The following is a 20135-nucleotide window of genomic DNA, read 5'->3' on the forward strand; positions in this document are numbered from 1 at the left end:
TTGCTAGCTCTGTCACACAAATTTCATTTTCAAGCTGATGCCTTAAAAAATAGGCTTGGGGTGGGAAGGGTTAAATTTGAATGGATTTTTTTTTTAATTGAGACATGTAGAAAAGTCTCCTTTGTTTTAAATCTCACATATCTTGAACAGATTCAAGGGGTAAAGAATGAGGAATGCTCTCAGTCTGACATATGCATGTCACTGCTACACCACCACAGCATCAGTGGTCTCCGCATGCCGGCCGTCTCTCCATGATAACATGCACACTGCATAGTCCTCGTAGCCATTTGCAATGCAGAGTGCAGCCTGACTCCTCCAAGTATGTGTGTGTTGTAATCATGGAGAATATCGTCCATAATGTCTCCAGCTGCAGCACTCCATCAGACTGTGAGGGTGTGCTGAGTACACTGCTCCGCCACACCCCGCTTGATTACAGCGTGTGCAGCGCTCTATCTATCAAACCCTCCTCTCCTGCCCCGTGCTGAAAGGAAAACAGCTATTGTTGCATTTGATCTGGCACAAAGCAACACAAATGAGTTTTACGTCTTTAAGCAGAGCTCTGCTAATTAAAAGGCTCCCACTCTGCCAGGCATACTAATGCCCGGGCCTGAGTGGACTGTAGACATGACTACGAGCAGAGAGCTCTGCCATATTGCTTTAGTAGCAGAATCTACTGTCCCGTGACTAAGACACACTGTCAGGAGGACTAATAGTCTTAACACTCAAGTGAATCTGATGAGTTTTTCCCACCAAGCAGATAATGAGCAGAGAAAGGAATCTGCTATAAGGACCCTCGCAGCACTACTTTGTACTTCTGCAAAGTTTCTGTGCCGGGGCGCGATCTGTGCCGTGAGAGCAGTTTAGGATTAGTTGTAGGCTTTAATTTGACAAGCGTGTTGGACTGTGAGGCGGAGTGAAACAATATACTGTAGAAGAGGATCATTTGATATGCTGCCGACACAAAAAGTCAAAGTAAACACGTTAGCAGAGGGACGGTGAGTCCATCAGGTTCAAATGCATCTGTCCTCCCTCTCCTACGCTGCGAGTCATTAACCTCTGATCTGCTGCACCGTGATGGCGGCTGATGGCCATGAACAAGCAGCTCATAGAGAACGGCACCCTCATAACACCCTGCAGTTAAGAGCTCAGGCCATTCCCCCTCACATAAGGCACACGTGTCAGATACTTTACAGTGCAGTCTTATACTATTATTATTATTATTATTAATATTATATTAAGACATTAATGTTTGCATAATTAACCCAACAGATGTGTGGTGCATCTGTTAAATATCTTTAAAAGTATTAATTACAACAAGATGATTCAAACTAACACAGCCTATCCTTGTTGAGAGCCTGTCCTGCCTGTGTGACAGGCGACGTCTCGTCTCATTAAATCAGCAAACATCTATGTGTTCATTTCTGATTGGCACTTCTAGCCATAGTGTGCTTCACAAGGATGGTTCTCATATTTCCTCTGCTACATTATAACAAGACAAATCTCTGCTGCAAGCTTTTTTATAGAAAGTTACATGCAGAAACATGACAATTTTTGTACTGTACTTATAATTAGCAAGTAAAAAAATGCATAGATTGTCATGTGTAATGTTGATATATCTGGACAGCCTAAACTGTCCTGACACAAACAAGGTCCAGCATGTCAAGCTAGCTCTTAGCATGACCAAGATAAATCAAGATACCTGGAAACAAGCCTTTAATACTACAGTGCAGTCCACCACATGCATCTTATTGTGAAGGTTTTTCTTCATTGTGCACCTTCCTCCCAAAGGTGGGTGGGTGGGTGGGGGGGGGGGGGTAGGCCTGGGTGTGGTCCTCTGCTCTGACTCTTACAGAGAGGGTGCTGCGTGTGTGTAAAAACAGCCATGCTGTGTTGTACAGGGGGTTTTTCAGACCACCATCCACTGTCTCCGGGGAGCAGGGATGTAGACGTGGCAGCAGCAAATGGAGCAGGAGGGGAAGGCATTACAGTGGCAGTTTTGGGGTGGTGTTGCCTGATCTGTTTCCAGAATCCAGATCATTGTGCTGTACTTTTCTGCAGTAACCCATCTCAGGGGACGCTCGTCTAGGCAGGAACCCGGTGACATCGCCAGGCTGAGAGTCATTAATCCAGCTGTGGGTGCTGCTGCTGCCGCCGCAGACGGCAGGTGACAGCAGCTTACCCACACAGCCGCTGCACACCAGCAGCGCAGCAACACACAAAGATAAACATGCAACACAAAATGGAAAAAGAGATGTGACCATAGAAGAGACAAACACACATTTAGTTTTTGATTGTGCCAGACCCTGGCTGGAATTATATTATATTATATAACAAAATCTGCCTTTTGTTTCTAGTCATTTACATTTCATTACGCAGCTATATAATCAGAATCAGAAATACTTTATTAATCCCAGGATATCTGCATCAGATACAGTGTTGTGAATTTAAGTGATATATGTAGATGGTTACATCCTTCATTATGTAACATTTGCGATCTTAACATAAGAAAGTTATATAAAAACTCTCCCCTGTACAGGAAAAGTATCAAACAGGCTGTAAACATGTTTGTTTCTGCTGTAAAGTCACAGCTGTCCTCACCATCAAAATGTAATATGTGGTCGATATTCAGTTCTTGTACGTGTTTAGGGATTCTACGGCACAGTGGCTGAAAATGGCGACAGCAGACGGCCTAACTTTATGAACATGTGTTCAAATAAGCTGCTAATAAGTTAAACTGTTTACATTATGTCAACTGAACTGTCTTGATCATCTTTTGCACTCTCACTGCATTATGCCTTCATTTTGTGCCTTGTATTTTGTGTGTGCCTCATTGTAGGTACATTTTTTACACTTTATATTTATCTTAAAGGTAGGGTAGGAGATTTTGAAAACTCAGTGAGAGTCAGCCAGATTTGGAAAGTAAACACACGCCCCTTTCTCTCAGAGCTCACCCTGAAGCCACGCCTCCAATCACATGGACGCGCATTACCTGAAGACATTACGTCTGTGACTTCGGCCATCATGCACGTACCTCTCTGGTGTGCGCAGAGCAGGAAGAGAGTGACAACCAGCCAATACTCCGCACAGGGTCCACCCGGAGGATTGGCTGATGTTTTTAGCATTTATAGCTTCCACAGATGATTCATATTCTTCGTTTTAATGTGAAACTGCCGAACTAATTGGTTGCTATCGGATTGTAAAGAGAAGTTACACTAATTTAACAAAAAGTGCATCAGAATAAAATCTCCTACCCTACCTTTAAGTTCCTTTAAGTTGCGGAGTTAAGAGTTTCGGTTCTCTGTATGTCCAGCACATATAACAGATTTGATAATATGACAGCTGACTTTGACAAAGACAAACCTTGATCTTTAACTAACCTGAAACATTATTAAAAGTTGTGTTTCCTAAATTTGCTCATGCAACCAGTAAATGTTGAAATCAAATAAGATTAATTATATTTGGTCTGCAAAGTCCAACAAAACTGATTTTTCTCAAACTCCACCTGACTTCCGTCCTCTCCTAAACTTCTATTATGCTGCCTCCAGTTTTTAGAAAAATCCAGTGCCTCCACCATATATATATATTGTTCCTGTGCCGCACAGCTGAGAAGTGAAACGTTACCTCGCTGTTCTTCTTGGACTGACAACACGGCTACAGAGACATCGCAGCCACTCGTGCATTCCTGCCAAAAAACAAGGAGCTGAGCTGAATCCCTGCTTTAATGCTCTCTAATCTGCGGCCCACTCCTGAAAGCCGCGCTGCTGTACAAACCAGATCACACTATTTCAACAAATAAATCACTTGCAGATAATTGCGGTGGAAACTGTCTGTATATTTTTTTTATATGCAACTGCAATGCAGGGCAGAGTTTGAGGCAGCCAACGGTGTTGTTTCCTGTTACATCAAAGAGCGGCTCATTGAAAATCCAATTACTGCCTTCCTTTTTGCACCACTTCAACATTTTATTCAGCATCACTATAGAAAATCTGTTATTTTGACAGATAAAAAAATAGCTGCTGTGCTGCTGCTCACATTAATATGACTCCAAACAATTGGACGCTTTAAAGGAATGGCAAACACTCGAAGTGATCGATAAACAAAGGAGCCGTAGACAGAAAATAATTCATACCTGTGACCAGGACACTGACTGAAATAATCCAATATCATTTTAGGGCTTGTTAGTGTGTTATTAGCTAATGCTAGCAGTTAACACATCAGGCTGGGATGCTGGATGAATCTAGAAACACTCATAAATTACAATTTTTTTTCTTAGGAGATAGAAATTAGAAAACTCATTGAGGAGAATTAGAGATAGAGAGCTATTTCTGTTAGGTGCTATTAATATGAATTCAGAGTGCATAATTAAGACTTCTCATTAGAAAAGTTCAACAGTTTAGCTTTTGTGCTCTTCACTGCTGCATGCAAACACCTGATCCAGGTTCCTGAGGATTCACAGAGGCAGAGCTGTGTGCAGATGAACACATGGTTACTCCTGAAACCTCATGTAAACACCACCCCAGCTACTCTAGATGCAGTCACATAGTGTTTTAAAGCACTAAGCTGTGTGTTCTGTGAAACTTGACACTAAAGACACTGAAAGATAAAAGACATGGTTCCATCCTGTGTACTTCTGGCCATGATAGAGCTGCAGGAGGAAACACACTGCCGTGAGTTCAAAGGGTTAAGGCTTTAAATACTAGCAGCACTGTCACTATACTGAATGTGTGAAATTAGATTGGTGTATAATATTCAGACTGTGTGATGACAGTGTTTCAGACATGGCAAACGGCAAACTTCAAGCCCTTCAAGTGCTTGCTGCAGAGAGCTCCATGTCCCCACGGCCCCTCTGGGTTCACAGGAACCTCAGCAGACACTAAGTGGCTCTCTGGGTGAACTCAGCGGTACCAACCACTCCTCCTCATCCTTACCAGTGCTGCCAAGCACCCTCAGCCTCTGCACGACTGATGCCAGCTGCCGGAATTACGGCCCAGCAACACGCCACAGCCAAATTCCTTCCCCAGCATGTGGACAATAGCCGAGCCAGATCCAAGTGTGTGAGCCAGAGAGAGAGAGAGAGAGCCATGCACACAGAGAAGCCTCATCTCTAGGCAGAGAAGGGCACGGTCCAACGCCTTCATCCCAGCTCTGAGTGGGGCTGAATAGCCAAATATTAGCCTCCCCCTAATAAGAGCTCCTTCAAACAGCTCAAACTCCAGACAAAGGCTTTGGAAGCGTTTCAGAGCTGCAGATCTGGCCTCATCAGGGCATATCCCACAATGCAGCTGAAGGAGTACGCATCTTAGAAAACAGTGAGACGACATAGCAGAGCGCGGTGTGGGTATTAAACAGCCGGGGCTGGCAGGTTATCCTGCTCTGCGCTGGCTGGTTGTATTGAGCTGTGAGCTCTGATAGGTCCAGAAGTCCTTTCTGCTGCTTCAGACCTGAACTCCACCCAGGGGTCACCGCCTGCCACCCCACCCGCCCCCTCCACAAACAACCTGCCCCCTCCACAAACAACCTGCCCACCCTTTGACTCGCTCACCCACCTAAATCAGGCGTGTTTCTCAGCCTGTTCTGCCACTGAGGGAGGTCTCCGTCAAGACAGCATGACTGACAGGTTGGAAGAGAAACAGGCAGGGCAGAGACGAAAAACCCATCTCTCAATCCCTCCACCAGACTCGTCCTATTCCACTTCACTCATCTCTTTCTCTGCCAAGCCAACACACACACACACACACACACACACACACACACACACTCACACAAACCGATGTTAGTGGAGAAATAAATTGCTCTTTAACAATTTATCTCTTCATAAGGACTGCCAGCACAAAACAAAATGCTCTTCCACAGGAGAACGCAGTGGCAGGCAGACATCCCACAAACTGTGTGAATCTAATTACAGATTATGTGAACTGTATTATGATTAAAATGAGATAAACAAAAAACTCTTTTCATTGTTTTTATGAGTTTTTATTACTTTCAAATTAAAAGGCGGCGCTGCTCTTTTCTGACAAGAGCTTTTCCATTATAATGAACGGTCTCATGAGGGGAATGTATTCTTTTTATTCATCCACAGACGCACTGCACTGTCTGAAAACATCCACAAATAAAGAGCTCAATTAAAGGGACATGATGTCCATGGAAGCTCTCCCTCCCTCATTTTAAGGGCTTCATCTTAAATAAAAGTACAACATGGCCTCTAGGGGCTGGCTCCAAACCTGAGTCAATCCCCTCCCCACAGACCTCCACATACGACTCATGCCTGACATGCATCATCATGTTACTGGAAATTGTCTAACATCACCTGAACATGGGACTGATACAGCCACAAATGTCCTAATAAAGCGTAAGGAGGCATGTTGGGGATTGTGGGGGTACATGGAACCAGGTGGACTTTCTCTCAAGAGTCTAAGGTTCAATTCCCACTAACACTGCAGGTTTTCACCCAGTGCAAGTTTTGTTTCCGCCCATGGATGGATTAAATATTTTGTAAACTGTCATGGACTTAGAGGACATAGATGCATCGTCCTCTGTGCCCCCCATGACCCTGCACTGCAGGACAAAGCGTGTTCAGGTGATAGATGGATGGATAGATGTTTGTTTAGCACACAATAGCAGCAAAGCTAAGTCCTCAGCAGAGACTCCTGCCATTTAAAAAACATATTTTTCACATGACAAGCTGTGGCCATCATATCCCCGTGTGAGTGATGCTCAGATGATATGAATCCTGCAATATGTCTGACGCCTGTGTGACATTTTTTATAGCTCTGTTTGGATCAGGCTTTAAATGATTTCTGTCAAAAAGGAAATGGCTTTCCATCACTGTCCTATTTAAATGTAGCCACAGGTATAGCATATTTATGGTAATGTGGGAATAGAAGTGATTCAGCCACGATGATGTGGCTCTGAATACCAACTGTGTTTTGGAGCTGCGACAAACAAAGAGACGACCTTGGTGACTGCGGGGTCGGCCCCGTCCGCTCAGGCCACGGTGGAAGCGACCGTCTCTGCCTTCCAACTTATGACAAAAGAGATGAATGCAAAAAAATTACAGTCATCGCCAAGTGTTTTTTGAACCCATTTCAAATTTGCAGGGCACACAATGAATCAGACAGCAGCTAAGGCAATTAACAAGGAGAGGCATTATGGTAATGAGAGCGTGGAGCTTGTAAGGTCACTCTCGTCGCGCATGTTAAGCCACGACTCGGGGCAAAGATTCTCCTCCACCCGATTAATTGAAGGCAGCATAAAGGAATGAGGAGCTGAATGAGTTTACCTGATCCGTCACACACAGACATGTCAGAAAAACACTTCATTTAATCTGATGCAGAGTTTAGGGCTGTGGTGAGAAGTACGCAAAGACAGGCTGATTATTAGAAAGGGGTGATAAATCCTGAGGGGAGTTCCGACCCCTCACCTACACCTTTGGAGCAGGTTTAGATCTGAGTTGCCCCGTTCAGACTGGAGAAAGTAAATCCAGCTAGAGTAGGATTGAATCCAGATAGCCTTTAAACTGGATACATTCGGACCTATTTTCAAATTCACACACACACATGTGTCTGTGTTCAATCCAGCATAAACTGGCTTGTTTGTTGTCCTCCAAACCGCTAGGTGGCGCCTCGCAATATACAGAGTCCATTCAGGCCGCAGTAGGACCACATGCACGCATGCGTCATGCATTTTTTTTTTTTGGTTCAGACAGCAGTTTATTCCTTTGTAGCCCTGTGGAAAATACACTTGGGGCAAAGCTGTCGTAGACGGTTGTTTACATACGGCTTTTGTACGCGATCTGGACACTGTCCCCGTGAACCCGGAAGTATGACGTCACTAGCGGGATTCACTAGTCGCATTTGCATTCAGACCTGAGCCAGATGTAAGCCAATCAGGCTAGATCCACCTCCAAGAGGTCTGAGAGGTTACACTCTGTGAGTGTAAGAACCCTGTCCCATGGAGAGTCACGTGGGATCGACGAGCAAGATGGCTGCTTAATTCAAGTTGTCCTAAGCCTTATGGACTTAAATCCTGAATAATCCGTTGTTTCTCTGCAATTTTTTGAAAAACTTTTTAATAAGTCTTTCATTATCCACCTTTTAATTTAAACGGAAACGTTCATGCCAAAGAATATGTCTACAACTTCGAGATATTTTAAGCCTTCACGAGGAAAGGCGGCTGCTGCTACCGAACCTGATGATGCTAGTCCGGAAAAGGACGCCGTACAGAATGCTAATCTGGAAAACATCCTTGCTGAAGTGAGTAAAATGAGCTCAACGCTCCAAACAGTGGCGTCTGATGTGTCAACGATTAAAGGGACTACTGAGGAACTGAAGAATGCCGTGAAAGTCATGCAAGAACGGATAACTGAGGCGGAGGGACGAATCTCTGACTTGGAGGACTCTAACCAGCTGCTACTCAACAACCGCGAGCTGCAGGGCAAGCGCATGGACTCTCTGTGGAACCGGGTGGAGGATCTGGAAAATAGGAGCCGCCGCAATAATGTCAGACTGCTGGGTTTAAAGGAGGGCCTGGAAGGTGGTGACTTGATTGCATGCGTTGAAAAAGTACTGTCAGAGGGCCTGAATATAGACGTTGACGGCGAATTCGAAATAGAAAGGGCACATCGCTCCCCCGGCTCACGTCCAGATGATGGACAACCTCCGAGACTGGTAATGGTCAGATTTCTACGTTCAACCGCGAGAGATAAAGCACTAAGAGCTGCGAGGGAAAAAGGAGGCGCGGTGTGGAATGGATGCAACATCTCCCTGTTTCCAGACATGACGAAGGAGTTGGCCGAGAGGAGGAAAACTTTTACAACAGCAAGACAGCTCCTCCGCGACAAGGACGTGAGGTTTCAACTGGCTTTCCCTGCAACGCTTCGATTCACATGGAAAGGGAAGAACCGAAGATTTGATGCTGCGACAGAGGCGGTCAAGTTTATCAAGCAGCACGTTTCTACAGGAGAATAAACTGAGACGCATCCATCATTAAGGAGACTGAGATATGATGAGGCTGGATAGCTCTAGGTAGCCGTTTATAGCCGAGTGGGCGACTCGTCACTCCACGACCTAAGTTACGTTTTGTTTATTTTATGGATTTTGATTTAAAGGTAAGAAAACCTCCAGCTGTTTGTTGTACAGCTTTTTATTGTCATGTTATGTTTTTTCTCCCCTCTGATGCGGAGGGAAGTTTTTGGTTGACCAGTTTGGTCTTGTTGGTTAGAATTAAAATGTTAGGCTTCCTATTAATGCTCAGTGGTACAAAATCTATAGCTCACGTTTTTGTATTGGGATGGTCAGATGATAAGAGACAACATGTAGGCCAATACTTTCTTTCAATTTTTTTTTTTTTTTTTTTTTATTATTATGTGAATGGCTAATAGTGCTTATGTTAAAGTAGTCTCCTGGAATATTAATGGTTGTGGGAGTCCAGTGAAGAGGAAAAAGGTGCTCCTATATCTTAAACATAAACAAGCTGATATCGCATTTATTCAAGAAACACATCTAGAGGAGGATGAAGCTAAAAAATTCAAGAGGGACTGGGTTGGTCATGTTTATTATAGTTCATTCTCCAGTAAGCGTAATGGGGTTATTATTTTGATTCATAAGAGATTGAACTTTTCTATGTTGAAGGAGTACAAGGATGGTAATGGTAGAACTATCTGTATAGAAGCCAACATAAATGGGGGAGAAATAACACTATGTAATATATATGCTCCTAATAAGGAGGATCCATCTTTCTTTCATGGGCTGAATAGTATATTAGGTAATGCTCAGGGACAAATAATTTTGGCAGGAGACTTCAATCAGGTTTTAGATGGGGTATTGGATAAAAGTAAATACACAGGTATTTCAGCGTTGAAGGATAGAGCTGCCATTCACATGATGATGGAGGACAACGGCTTGGTGGATATCTGGCGTCTGGTTAACCCTGGTAACCGAGAATACACATTTTACTCCCACCGCCACAAATCTTATTCAAGAATCGATTTTTTTTTAATTTCCCGGAGTCTAGTTAATGCCACCATGGATAGCACTATAAATGCTATTTCCCTGTCAGACCACGCTCCAGTTGAACTTGCTGTGAATATACATTCAGACGGACTTAGACGTGGCAGGTGGAGGATGAACACGTCGTTCTTACATGATGAGGTGTTTTCTAAAGAACTTGCAGGGGATTTGTCCTCATTTTTTGAAATTAATATGGGCAGCACAGATAGCGTGGCTATGGTATGGGAAGCATCTAAAGCTTACATTAGGGGCAAAATAATTGCTAAGACCTCAAAAAGGAAGAAAGAGCAGAATGACCGTATTAAAAAATTAGAAGCAGAACTCAATAGTATGGAAAGGGATCTGGCTAGACATTATTCTGAAAGTTTATTTAAAAACATTTGCAAATGTAAATTTCAAATTCATGATATTTTCAGTAAAAAAGCAGAATATGCTATGTTCAGACTTAAAACAAAGTTTTATGAGTCAGGGGAAAAGACTGGCAGACTGTTGGCCAGACAGCTAAAAGAACAGAGTTCCGCCTACATTATCCCAGCAATAAGAGCAGGAGGCTCGCTTATAACATCTTCTAAGGGTATTAATGATGTCTTTAAGGGCTTCTATGAGAACCTGTATAGAACATCTGGTGCTATGGATGAGATATTAGCTAAAGATTTTTTCTCAAACATTAGGCTTCCAACTTTGTCTTCTGATAGAGTGGCTCTTCTTGATGCGTCAATTACACAAGAAGAGGTTAAAACTGCCATTTTATCCATGAATACGGGGAAATCGCCAGGATCTGATGGGTTTCCTGTGGAGTATTACAAAGAATATATTGACATAATTACTCCAATATTGACAATGGTGTTTGAGGAAGCATACCAGAGCGGCTCGCTTCCGCCGTCTCTTACTGAAGCTCTAATATCTCTAATACCTAAAAAGGGAAGAGATCATACAGACCCTGCAAACTTTAGACCGATCAGCCTCATCAATGTAGACAGTAAGATATTAGCTAAGGTATTGGCCCTAAGACTTGAAGCAACTTTACCACACATCATACATGCAGATCAAGTAGGCTTTATAAAAGGTAGATCTTCTACCGAGAATCTGAGGAGACTTATGCATTTAATATGGTTAAATGCCTCTAGCACTGTGCCCGTGGCGGCTGTCTCACTTGATGCTGAGAAGGCCTTTGACAGGGTCGAGTGGGATTTTTTGCACTCGGCCCTGTCAAGGTTTGGTTTTGGCTCTGGATTTGCAAAATGGATTAAAATAATATATACTAAGCCTAAAGCATCGGTTTTGACAAATGGTCTTATTTCACCCCTTTTTGATCTTTCTAGAGGAACACGACAGGGATGCCCCCTGTCGCCTCTCCTGTTCACAATTGCGTTGGAACCCCTGGCAGTGGCTATAAGAGCAAATCCTGCCATTAAGGGCGTAGATGGCGGGGGGAGCGAACATAAATTAATGTTATACGCTGATGATATACTTTTCCTTACCAGTGATCCTCACAACTCCTTACCTGCACTAATGAACACCATTGATAAGTACTCTAAATTATCAGGTTACCAAATTAACTGGACCAAATCTGAGGCGATGCCCATATCCAAGCATTGTCACCCACAAATGTTAACCCAGTATAATTTCAGATGGATTCCCAGAGGCATGATTTATTTGGGTATTAAATTAACCCCTGAGATAGGTGAGATGACTGCACTAAATTTTGAGCCTCTCCTTCAAAGCATTACAACGAACCTGGGAAAATGGGGAAAGTTGAATTTGAGCCTTTGGGGGAAGATAAATGTTATTAAAATGGTAATAGTGCCTCAATTTAACTATATATCTATGATGTTGCCACTTAGTACGCCTGATCACATCTTTAAACAATATGAAACCATAATCAGAGACTTTTTGTGGGCAGGACGAAAGCCAAGATTTAAATGGAGCAAAATGTGTGCACCCAAAGAGAAGGGAGGACTCGGTCTTCCAGATGTTAGGATGTATAGTTTGTCATTTGAGATGGCCAAGATAATTAAACACTGGAAGGGTATGGGATCTGGATTAGCGTGGGCTAATATAGAGAAAAACCTGGCAGCGCCGTTTCGTCCAATAGATGTCCTATCACAATGCTTAAAAAGTAAAGGAAAAGATATTAACCCAGTTGTTAGACATTCTCAGGAAGTTTGGGCGAAGGTTCACAAAATGCACAAGATTTCCCATTACAAACAACCGTATGCTTCACTCTGGCTTAACCCTGAGGTGAAGATTGGGAAGCAGGAGGTTTTCTGGAAAAGATGGCAGGACAAGGGTATACACACTGTAAGGGATCTCTATAAAGAAGGAACATTTATGTCATTTAACGAACTTGTTCAACAGTACCAGTTGGAGGAGAAAGGTGATTTCTGGAAATATTTACAAATTAGACATTGCATAATAAATAAGTTTACATCAGAGAGGCTGACCAACCCGATAGTTGATTATCTGGACAACCCTCTTACTCATAAGGCGTCGACATTCTATAAAAACTCAATCTATTTAATTAGTAGTTCATGCGATAATTTGAGAATAATCTGGCAGAAGGACCTTAACTGTGAGATTAGTAAGGATACATGGAGTCAAATTATAGCACAAAATGGCAAATACGTAAAGGATGCTAGAGGGAAATTTATCCAGTATAAGATGATGCACCGGTATTATTGGACACCTTGTAGGCTTTTCAAAATAGGTCTAACAAGTAATAACTCTTGCTGGAAATGTGCAAAAGAAATGGGAACCTTTCTGCATCTTTTATGGGAATGCCCTATGGTTGAGCCGTTCTGGCGCAGTGTGCTTAAATATCTGGAGGCATGGGCGGGAGTGGGCCTGCCGGTTTCCCCGCGTCTGTGTCTTCTGGGAGATAAAACAGAAACCCCAACTTTAACAAAAAGTGTATACTCTGTTTTGATGGTGGGGATAGCCTCAGCCGCCAGAATCATATTAAGGCACTGGAAATCACCCACATGTCCAACACTACAAGAGTGGAAAATCTTAATGAGTGAGACCACATCTTATGAAGTTATGTTAGCAAGAATTGAGGGCAAAGGTCCTGTGGAACTGGGAACTTGGGATTATTTCATGGAACATCTTACCTCTAATTAGAACCATGTTGGTGAAGCTTGATATAAAAGTAACTTGTCCAACTCATTTCTTATTGCTATTGTAATATTGATATTTGTATAATATATGTGTATATATATTTTATTGTATTTATTTTGTGCTGTTGTTGAACTCATTTTGACAGGGACTATCTAAGCTTTAACAAATGTGTCTTTTTATCAATGGCCCTCTTGTCTTATGTATGTACCACTGTGAGCTTTTGTGTGTTTAAATAAAAAAAATTTGAATTACAAAAAAAAAAAAAGAACCCTGTCCCATCTGTGAAGCACGGCGGTGGTAGTATGGCCTGGGCCCGTTTTACTGCAAACTAGGAATGCACATGACAATAACCCTATCTGAACAAATAGAAATCTGATTTCACTGCTGTCTATAGATAAAACACTCTTTACATCAGGGCTGCTCAATTTTGCGGCCACATGACATCAGAAAAGATGCTGCTGTTGATTCATTTTGAAACTTATGTCCATTTTCTTTGCTTAGAAATGCTTACATGGTGTCAGTGACTGAGAAAAACAGCAGAGTTCTACTTTTTCTAGTAAATAAATACATTCAGTTTGCCTCATTTGCAACTACAGAAGCTACTTAGATGAATAGAAAGTACTTGGCATCTTTTTCACTAAACAGGGAGGCCAGCATTTATTACTGTATTGTGACCAAATGTGGGTGGATAGAGGAGAAGTGAGAAGTGAAGCGAAGTGAGTGGACTGCACACTTAGCACGATCTGTCAGGATCTACAAGTCCATAAGTTACAGCATATCAGCAGTTCACTGCTTAAGCACACACTGGACCGTAAATACAGCACACAAATGAAGCCGTTAATCAAACGTTTACAGAACCTTTCACCATGTCAATATGCATTAGCTGCTGACTGATTGCCATTTGTCTAATTAATCAATCCCAACCTTCAGACTCATATGCCATTAATTCACTGATGAGCAGGGTCACAGCACACTCACGCACATAAATCTTCACCTGTCGCCGATCCAAAAATAACCCGGCAGCTCGGCCTGCCTGATGGCTGCACGCAGCACATTATGGAGAACACAAAGAAAAGGACCAGGACCTTTTTTTGCCTTGTTTCCTTGTGTGGACTTAAAGGCAGCAAATTGACTCCCTGCACAGCAGCTCTGAAGACATCCTGAGTTCTGAAAATGTCCAGTTATTACACACACAGTCCATTTCAGGTCTCAAGTGGGAACCTATTGATTGAGCCACAAATCTAACAAAAGAGGCTTAAACTGAGTAACACCCACTCTCCGATATCAATCCACAAACATGACTCAGCAAGATCTTATTCTTCTTAGAAAAAAAGGGATCTGCTGTTCCCCAGAGGTGAGCTACTGTTTTCAATCAGCAGCCAACATGTTTCTGCCGCCGCTGTCGGTGCTTTCCAACTGGAATCAGACCAAGCGGCTGCACCAGCCTAACATTTAACACCTCAACAGTCGTAGAGGGAATAAAACACAAGGACTCTGATTTCACTTCTGCCTCCCCCCCTCACCCACTCTCTGTGCTTCTTCCTCTCTTTTTCATTCATCCCCCTCGTCTCATTTCTCTTCTCTCCTCCATTACTCTCTTTTCCTTCCCATTCCTCGTCTCTGGTGGGTTGACATTTTTTGGCAGAGCTCCCAGATAAAAGAGTGGTATGAAAGCAGTGTGGAGGAACAGTTATTACAGGCAGCGTGCTCTGATCACAGAGGTTTCAGATCACAGTGACGGAGACTCTTCTTATCGTACCCGGGACTCATTTGGGCATAAAGGTTTTTGCATTTGACTCCCCCAGGACGGCCAGATAGTTACAGCAAAAGAAACCGCTGCACATCCACACCAACAAGTCAGAATAAACCATTGTATGGTCAGTGACTTCTCTGAAAACTAGACTGTAGAAGTGGTGAGAAGGGTTTGGGTAGACTGTCCTATTCATCAGTCACCACACCGGGATGCTATAGTCACAGGCATATGGACGTGTGGTTTCAGGCAGTGCAAATGTGGGATCATGAGGTCATAGAAGATACATTTACAGTCGCCTGAAGGAGAAAATGTGACACAAGTAGCACAAAAAGTGAGCCTGAATCGGCAAGCTAATGATAAGCTATTAGACTAAAAAAACATTGTTAGAATTTATATATTTAGATAGATTTCAAGCATGTCCGTCACTGTTTGGGGAAACACTTCTGTCGTTTACATGAGTAGGAGAGCATTTCTGTCATTTACTAACCTGCTGTTATGTCTGTTTGCTCATGAATCACAGAACTTTGTCAGTTTAAAACCATCTCAGTATCTTCAATAACTAGTTAATTAATCACGTGTAGTTTTAGTCATCAGCTGCTGCATATACTAATCACGTCTCTCTAACATAAACGCACTCAGATTTGCTTGGCGCCGATTGGTTTAATCTGAATTGCTGCTCAGTATACCGACGTAACTCGACTGGTCCTTAGTTCAGAACAATCATAGAGAGGGAGTGCTCACATGAACTCATCCATGCTGACAATTGCAGGGATGCATAGCTGTCATGCAGACTCCCCACTCTAAGCGACAAACCGACAATTGGACGGTCGACTTTACACCGACATAGAAACGGAATCATCAGGTAGATAATGATTGTGGTCACTGGTGTTAGCATGCAGTGTGTTAGCTCTCTCTGCCTGTTTTGTGACACATCTGAGCAGATAAAGTGTTCATGGACGACAGAAAGGTGGACTCACGGTCATGAAGCCGTCCAGTAGACCAGAGTCAGGTTTTGGTGGAGCCTGCAGTCTCTCCATGGACCATTTCTCAATGATGGAGGCCACCTGGCTGTTCTCAGTGTTGAGGATCCTGAAGCCTGTCATGTTCACACCACTGTATCGGTAAGGTTCTACATCCAATGCAAACAGATCCTGAAAAGAAAAAAGAACTCCTGAATGAAAACCACACCACAAGCAGGTGCTGCTCTGGACAATCAACAGCTTTCCTGTTAAAGCCACATTCAAACAGCTCAGAGGCTCATTCAGAGTTAGCAGCGGTGCTGAACAGGTCAATACAAGATGCAGAGATTGATATTTGTGAATAAGAAATGGTGAGTGAAGGCGGAAAGGGGGGGGGTCTGTGATAGCTAATCACAACAGAACTATGAGGAAGTATCAGAAGCCAGATTGTTATTAATCGAGAGGGACTTGGTGGAAATTTGATCAGCTGTATGCAAAGCAGGATGAAGCCGACCAAAACTCATCATCACACCATCAAAAGATCAATACCTCAGACTTCATTCACCGAGAGGAAGAAAAGCAGCTGAAAAAAGAGAAGCAGCAGCACATTCCCACACCTCCTCACAGGCCGGACGCATGGTGAGCTGATGCTGAGCCACCGAGCCACAACTCCCAGTTTGTAGTTGTAGAGGTGGAACTTAATTCTGCAGCAGCTGTTGATTTATTGATTGATTGTGATTAATCGGTCAATGTATTTTATGGCCTTTTGTGGTCGAGAAATACTGAAAAAAAATGGTCTAGTTTTGTTTTCACTTGCTTTGTGTTGCTTTTTAAAAGATCAGTTTCTCTTTGGTGAGGGTTTACCTTGGTTACCACGGTTACAGCACCAGGTATGAGCCTTACCGAATCCTTTACAAACGTGCCGTTTAATCCAGTGATCTAACCTCCCCCTCAGTCTCACACTAAACAGTTAACACAAGGTAAATCTAGACTAAAGCCAAATCTGGCAGGCGAGCGGCTGCCATATGTGGCCTCAGTATGGCTGGGTTGTTCACTCTGCTGGGAGAATTAGGCGGACTCTCTTTCTGCCAGAGAGACAACAGCGAGAAAGTCAAGATGCCTCTCTGTCTATCCCTCCCTCTACTCCTGTTTGCATTCTATATTTCATCTCGCTGAAAACACCAGAGGGAGATTTAATTATCTCGCATAAAAAAAAACGGTGCTGTGCTGAATGAATGCAGAGAGGTGAAAATCATCCCTTTTAGAAAAGCACAAAGACAGCTGAAAAGGTAAAGAATGCAGTTTTCAAAGGAAGGCGACATCAAAAAAGTAAAGGACAAGGAGGAGGAAGGAACAGACAGCGACAGCATTTTGATCCCAGACAACACCAGCCGCCTCTTCAGGATGAGAGAGAGGTGGAGCTTTAATATCGGTTTGATTCGAGGCAGATTTTACAAACATACCTTCTGCCAAACAAAGAAATCTTTCATAAAAATTTGAAAATAATTTTCTATATTTCATCATTTTAAGTTTTCATTTTTGTAATAAAAGTATTACTGTCTGAGCCTTGACCTGTAAGGGAGGCAGCCATATGGTCATGTGTGTGTGTGTGTGAGAGACATATTGTTGCTACGGAAACCACTGTTGAGTTTGCAAAAGTTAGCACACGCTAACTCTGTGTTTACTTCATGATTGACAGAGGAGCAAACAAATCAGCAGTGCTAACTGTATCTGATTAAACAAACATATTCACGCCAATGTGGCGCCGGATGTGTTTGAGGCAAGTTAAGTCGAGCAGTTTCTGAATCTGTCCTCATAGATCCATCCATGTTTATTATCTGGCCAGAGTCTAAAAACAGACTCTGCTTATTTGCATAAAGTTGAATGAACTATACACAAACGACACCTTGGTGGTTACAATCGCAATGTGATGTACCCAGGATATATACCCATATGTGGCGCTGCCTGTTGATGCAGGTGTTTTATTGACATGTAGAAGATTGTGACTCACATACAGATGCGATTACAGTGACAATTTGACGCTCTTCTTTAGACAGAATTCACAGCAACAGTCAGCCGATAGAAAACTGTGGTAACTTAGAGATTAATGTATTGACGTGTTATGAATGGCATCAATTTTTTTTAGCTCCTGCTGCTATTTTTCATAATTATTTGGCAAAGAAATCAGAGATTTGAAGCCCGGTGTGGCCCCGATGTTTCGCTGGCTGTTTTCCAGGCGCTGCTGTCATTCCTCTCATGGTTCTACAGAAATAGATTTTTCCTTCAAATTATCATTTGTGCTTCTACACAACAATCTGTACATGTTTGACATGTTTCTCAGTTTAACTGCGTGTGTGCCGTCCACCAGAATTCAATGCAGTGTCCAGAACTGTAGTTTCTCTTGAGGCTGCTTGACAGCTTAAATTGATTCTGACATCAGGGTGAATTTGTTTAAATTAAAGCTTAAATGTTGGTGGAGTCTCTGTCTACAGAGTCCAGTTCCAGTTTGGATGACAAACATTTTACAGGGGAGCTGGACCCCAGTCCATTCTGGGTGTTTAACCCTGCAATTTTAGCTGCAGTACCAGATTTGGCCACTGTGACAAAGTCTCATATCTGACTCTTTTTGGGCACTCAGGAGGGAAATGAAATATTAATCAGACATACATGAGAAGCAGAAGCAATACGAGCTGAACAAGCACAAGAAGAAGAAAAAAAGGTGAATTAAACAGGGAGGACGGTGTTAAAAAGGAGAAGCAGGAGGAAGATGAAGAGGAATAAAAAAACCTGAAAGAAGAGCTGAACAAGCAGGGATGAAGTGGAATCAAATAATACCAGTTAACTTGATGTCACAAAAGACTGAGCTATTATTTTCTTTGGGAGCTGGATACCACATTAAAGGAGAAAAAAATGATCTGAGGAAATAAAAAATAAAATAAAAAGCTGAGAAAATGAGGATCGCAGAGCACTCATCTCATTTTTTTGGGCACGTTTTCATGGAGATATGGAAATGTGTGTGATGACAAAGAGACTGTGCAGCACAGCCTCCCTCACTGCTTACCAGTGTGGTGAAGATGTAGTGATAATACTCCGTCATCATCCCCATCGCCAGAGCCTGAGGAAGAGCAGAAAGGCAGAGATTTACAAATGAAAAGGGGAAGCAGATACAATGTTCTGTCATATTCTGCACACACGCACACACACGTGTTTGTGCGTCTGTTTAACCATGTAATGTGAGGAGGCATATATTCCTCTACACTGCTGCAGCCACAGGCTCAGAGATAAGAACAAACACCCACTAAAAATCAGCCCAATAAAGCGACAGACAGAGCTCTCTCATTCAGCACACACAGACCAAAACGGCTCGCAGGGAACACACTGAAGACACAACAATGCAACACAATGCTTCGAGTGTCTCTGTTAGGAAAGGATTTAACTAAAAAAAAGGTGCTAATCAATCATCACAGAGCAGCAGCAAAGACTAAAAGAACCAGAAGATATGTCAGCATACGGAGGGAGGATGCTGGGTTTACATCCAGTGTAGGAAGTGGTCGGTGTTTGTAGATGAAGAAAACCACATTGTTGATTGATTGAATGATGTTTGGATCTCATATATAGAGATAACATCCACCAGATAACCACACATGGAACATATGGACCACCATATGGGCAGCACCATGCTGCACCCTTATAGTATTCACCAGTAGTTATGAGGCTGGAGCCTATATATATATGTATATGTATGTATTGTTGGGGCATCAGATTAGGATGCTCACTCTTGAGGTCCTAATCCCAGGAACCCCAGCCAGGTGGGGTTCCACCCAAGCAGCTAAATGTGAACACTTCTGCATGTTCAGTGAGTCACACTCTCCTCATCTGTCTACAGTGGCCGCTCATTTTACTCTGTAACTGTAGTGAGCTCACCGAGGGGAATACACATAATTTCATCAAAGCAATCCGTCTGTAAAAACACTGATGAGATTGTGAAGTAGAATCACCCCGCTCTGTATTAGTGTGTGTGTGTGTGTGTTTTCTGGCTGCATGCCACCCACTTCTACTTGCTACAGTGGTGTCCAGGTCCTGCCTGCTGTGAGGCCCACTGTACTAATATGAATCACAGATTAGGTCTGTGTGGAGGGGATGATTAAACAGGCAGGGAGGGATAATGGCTGCTGATATCAGGAGGGAAACCTTGAGAAAGGCTCCAGCTTTCTGTCACAAGGACCACAGCCTCTCAGCGGTGACTCACATTCCTGCACCCTGTGATGACGGCTGAATGCCAGAAACCTTTCAGAGCCC

The 20135-nt window shown here is 43.0% G+C and overlaps 1 protein-coding gene across 4 annotated transcripts in view; it reads right to left on the reverse strand.

Annotated features, from left to right (window-relative positions):
• grik2 (glutamate receptor, ionotropic, kainate 2) overlaps positions 1-20135 on the reverse strand; it is a 184802-nt gene that overhangs the window by 89992 nt on the left and 74675 nt on the right. For all 4 annotated transcript variants that reach the window (XM_028424659.1, XM_028424660.1, XM_028424662.1 and 1 more), the window contains 2 exons: positions 18898-18951; positions 15855-16028 (listed from right to left, as the gene is read on the reverse strand). In XM_028424659.1, the coding sequence (XP_028280460.1) occupies positions 15855-16028; positions 18898-18951 (228 nt within the window). The remainder of the gene's footprint in view (positions 1-15854; positions 16029-18897; positions 18952-20135) is intronic.

This window comes from Parambassis ranga, chromosome 16 (genome assembly GCF_900634625.1).
Source record: "Parambassis ranga chromosome 16, fParRan2.1, whole genome shotgun sequence".
Lineage (NCBI taxonomy): Eukaryota > Metazoa > Chordata > Actinopteri > Ambassidae > Parambassis > Parambassis ranga.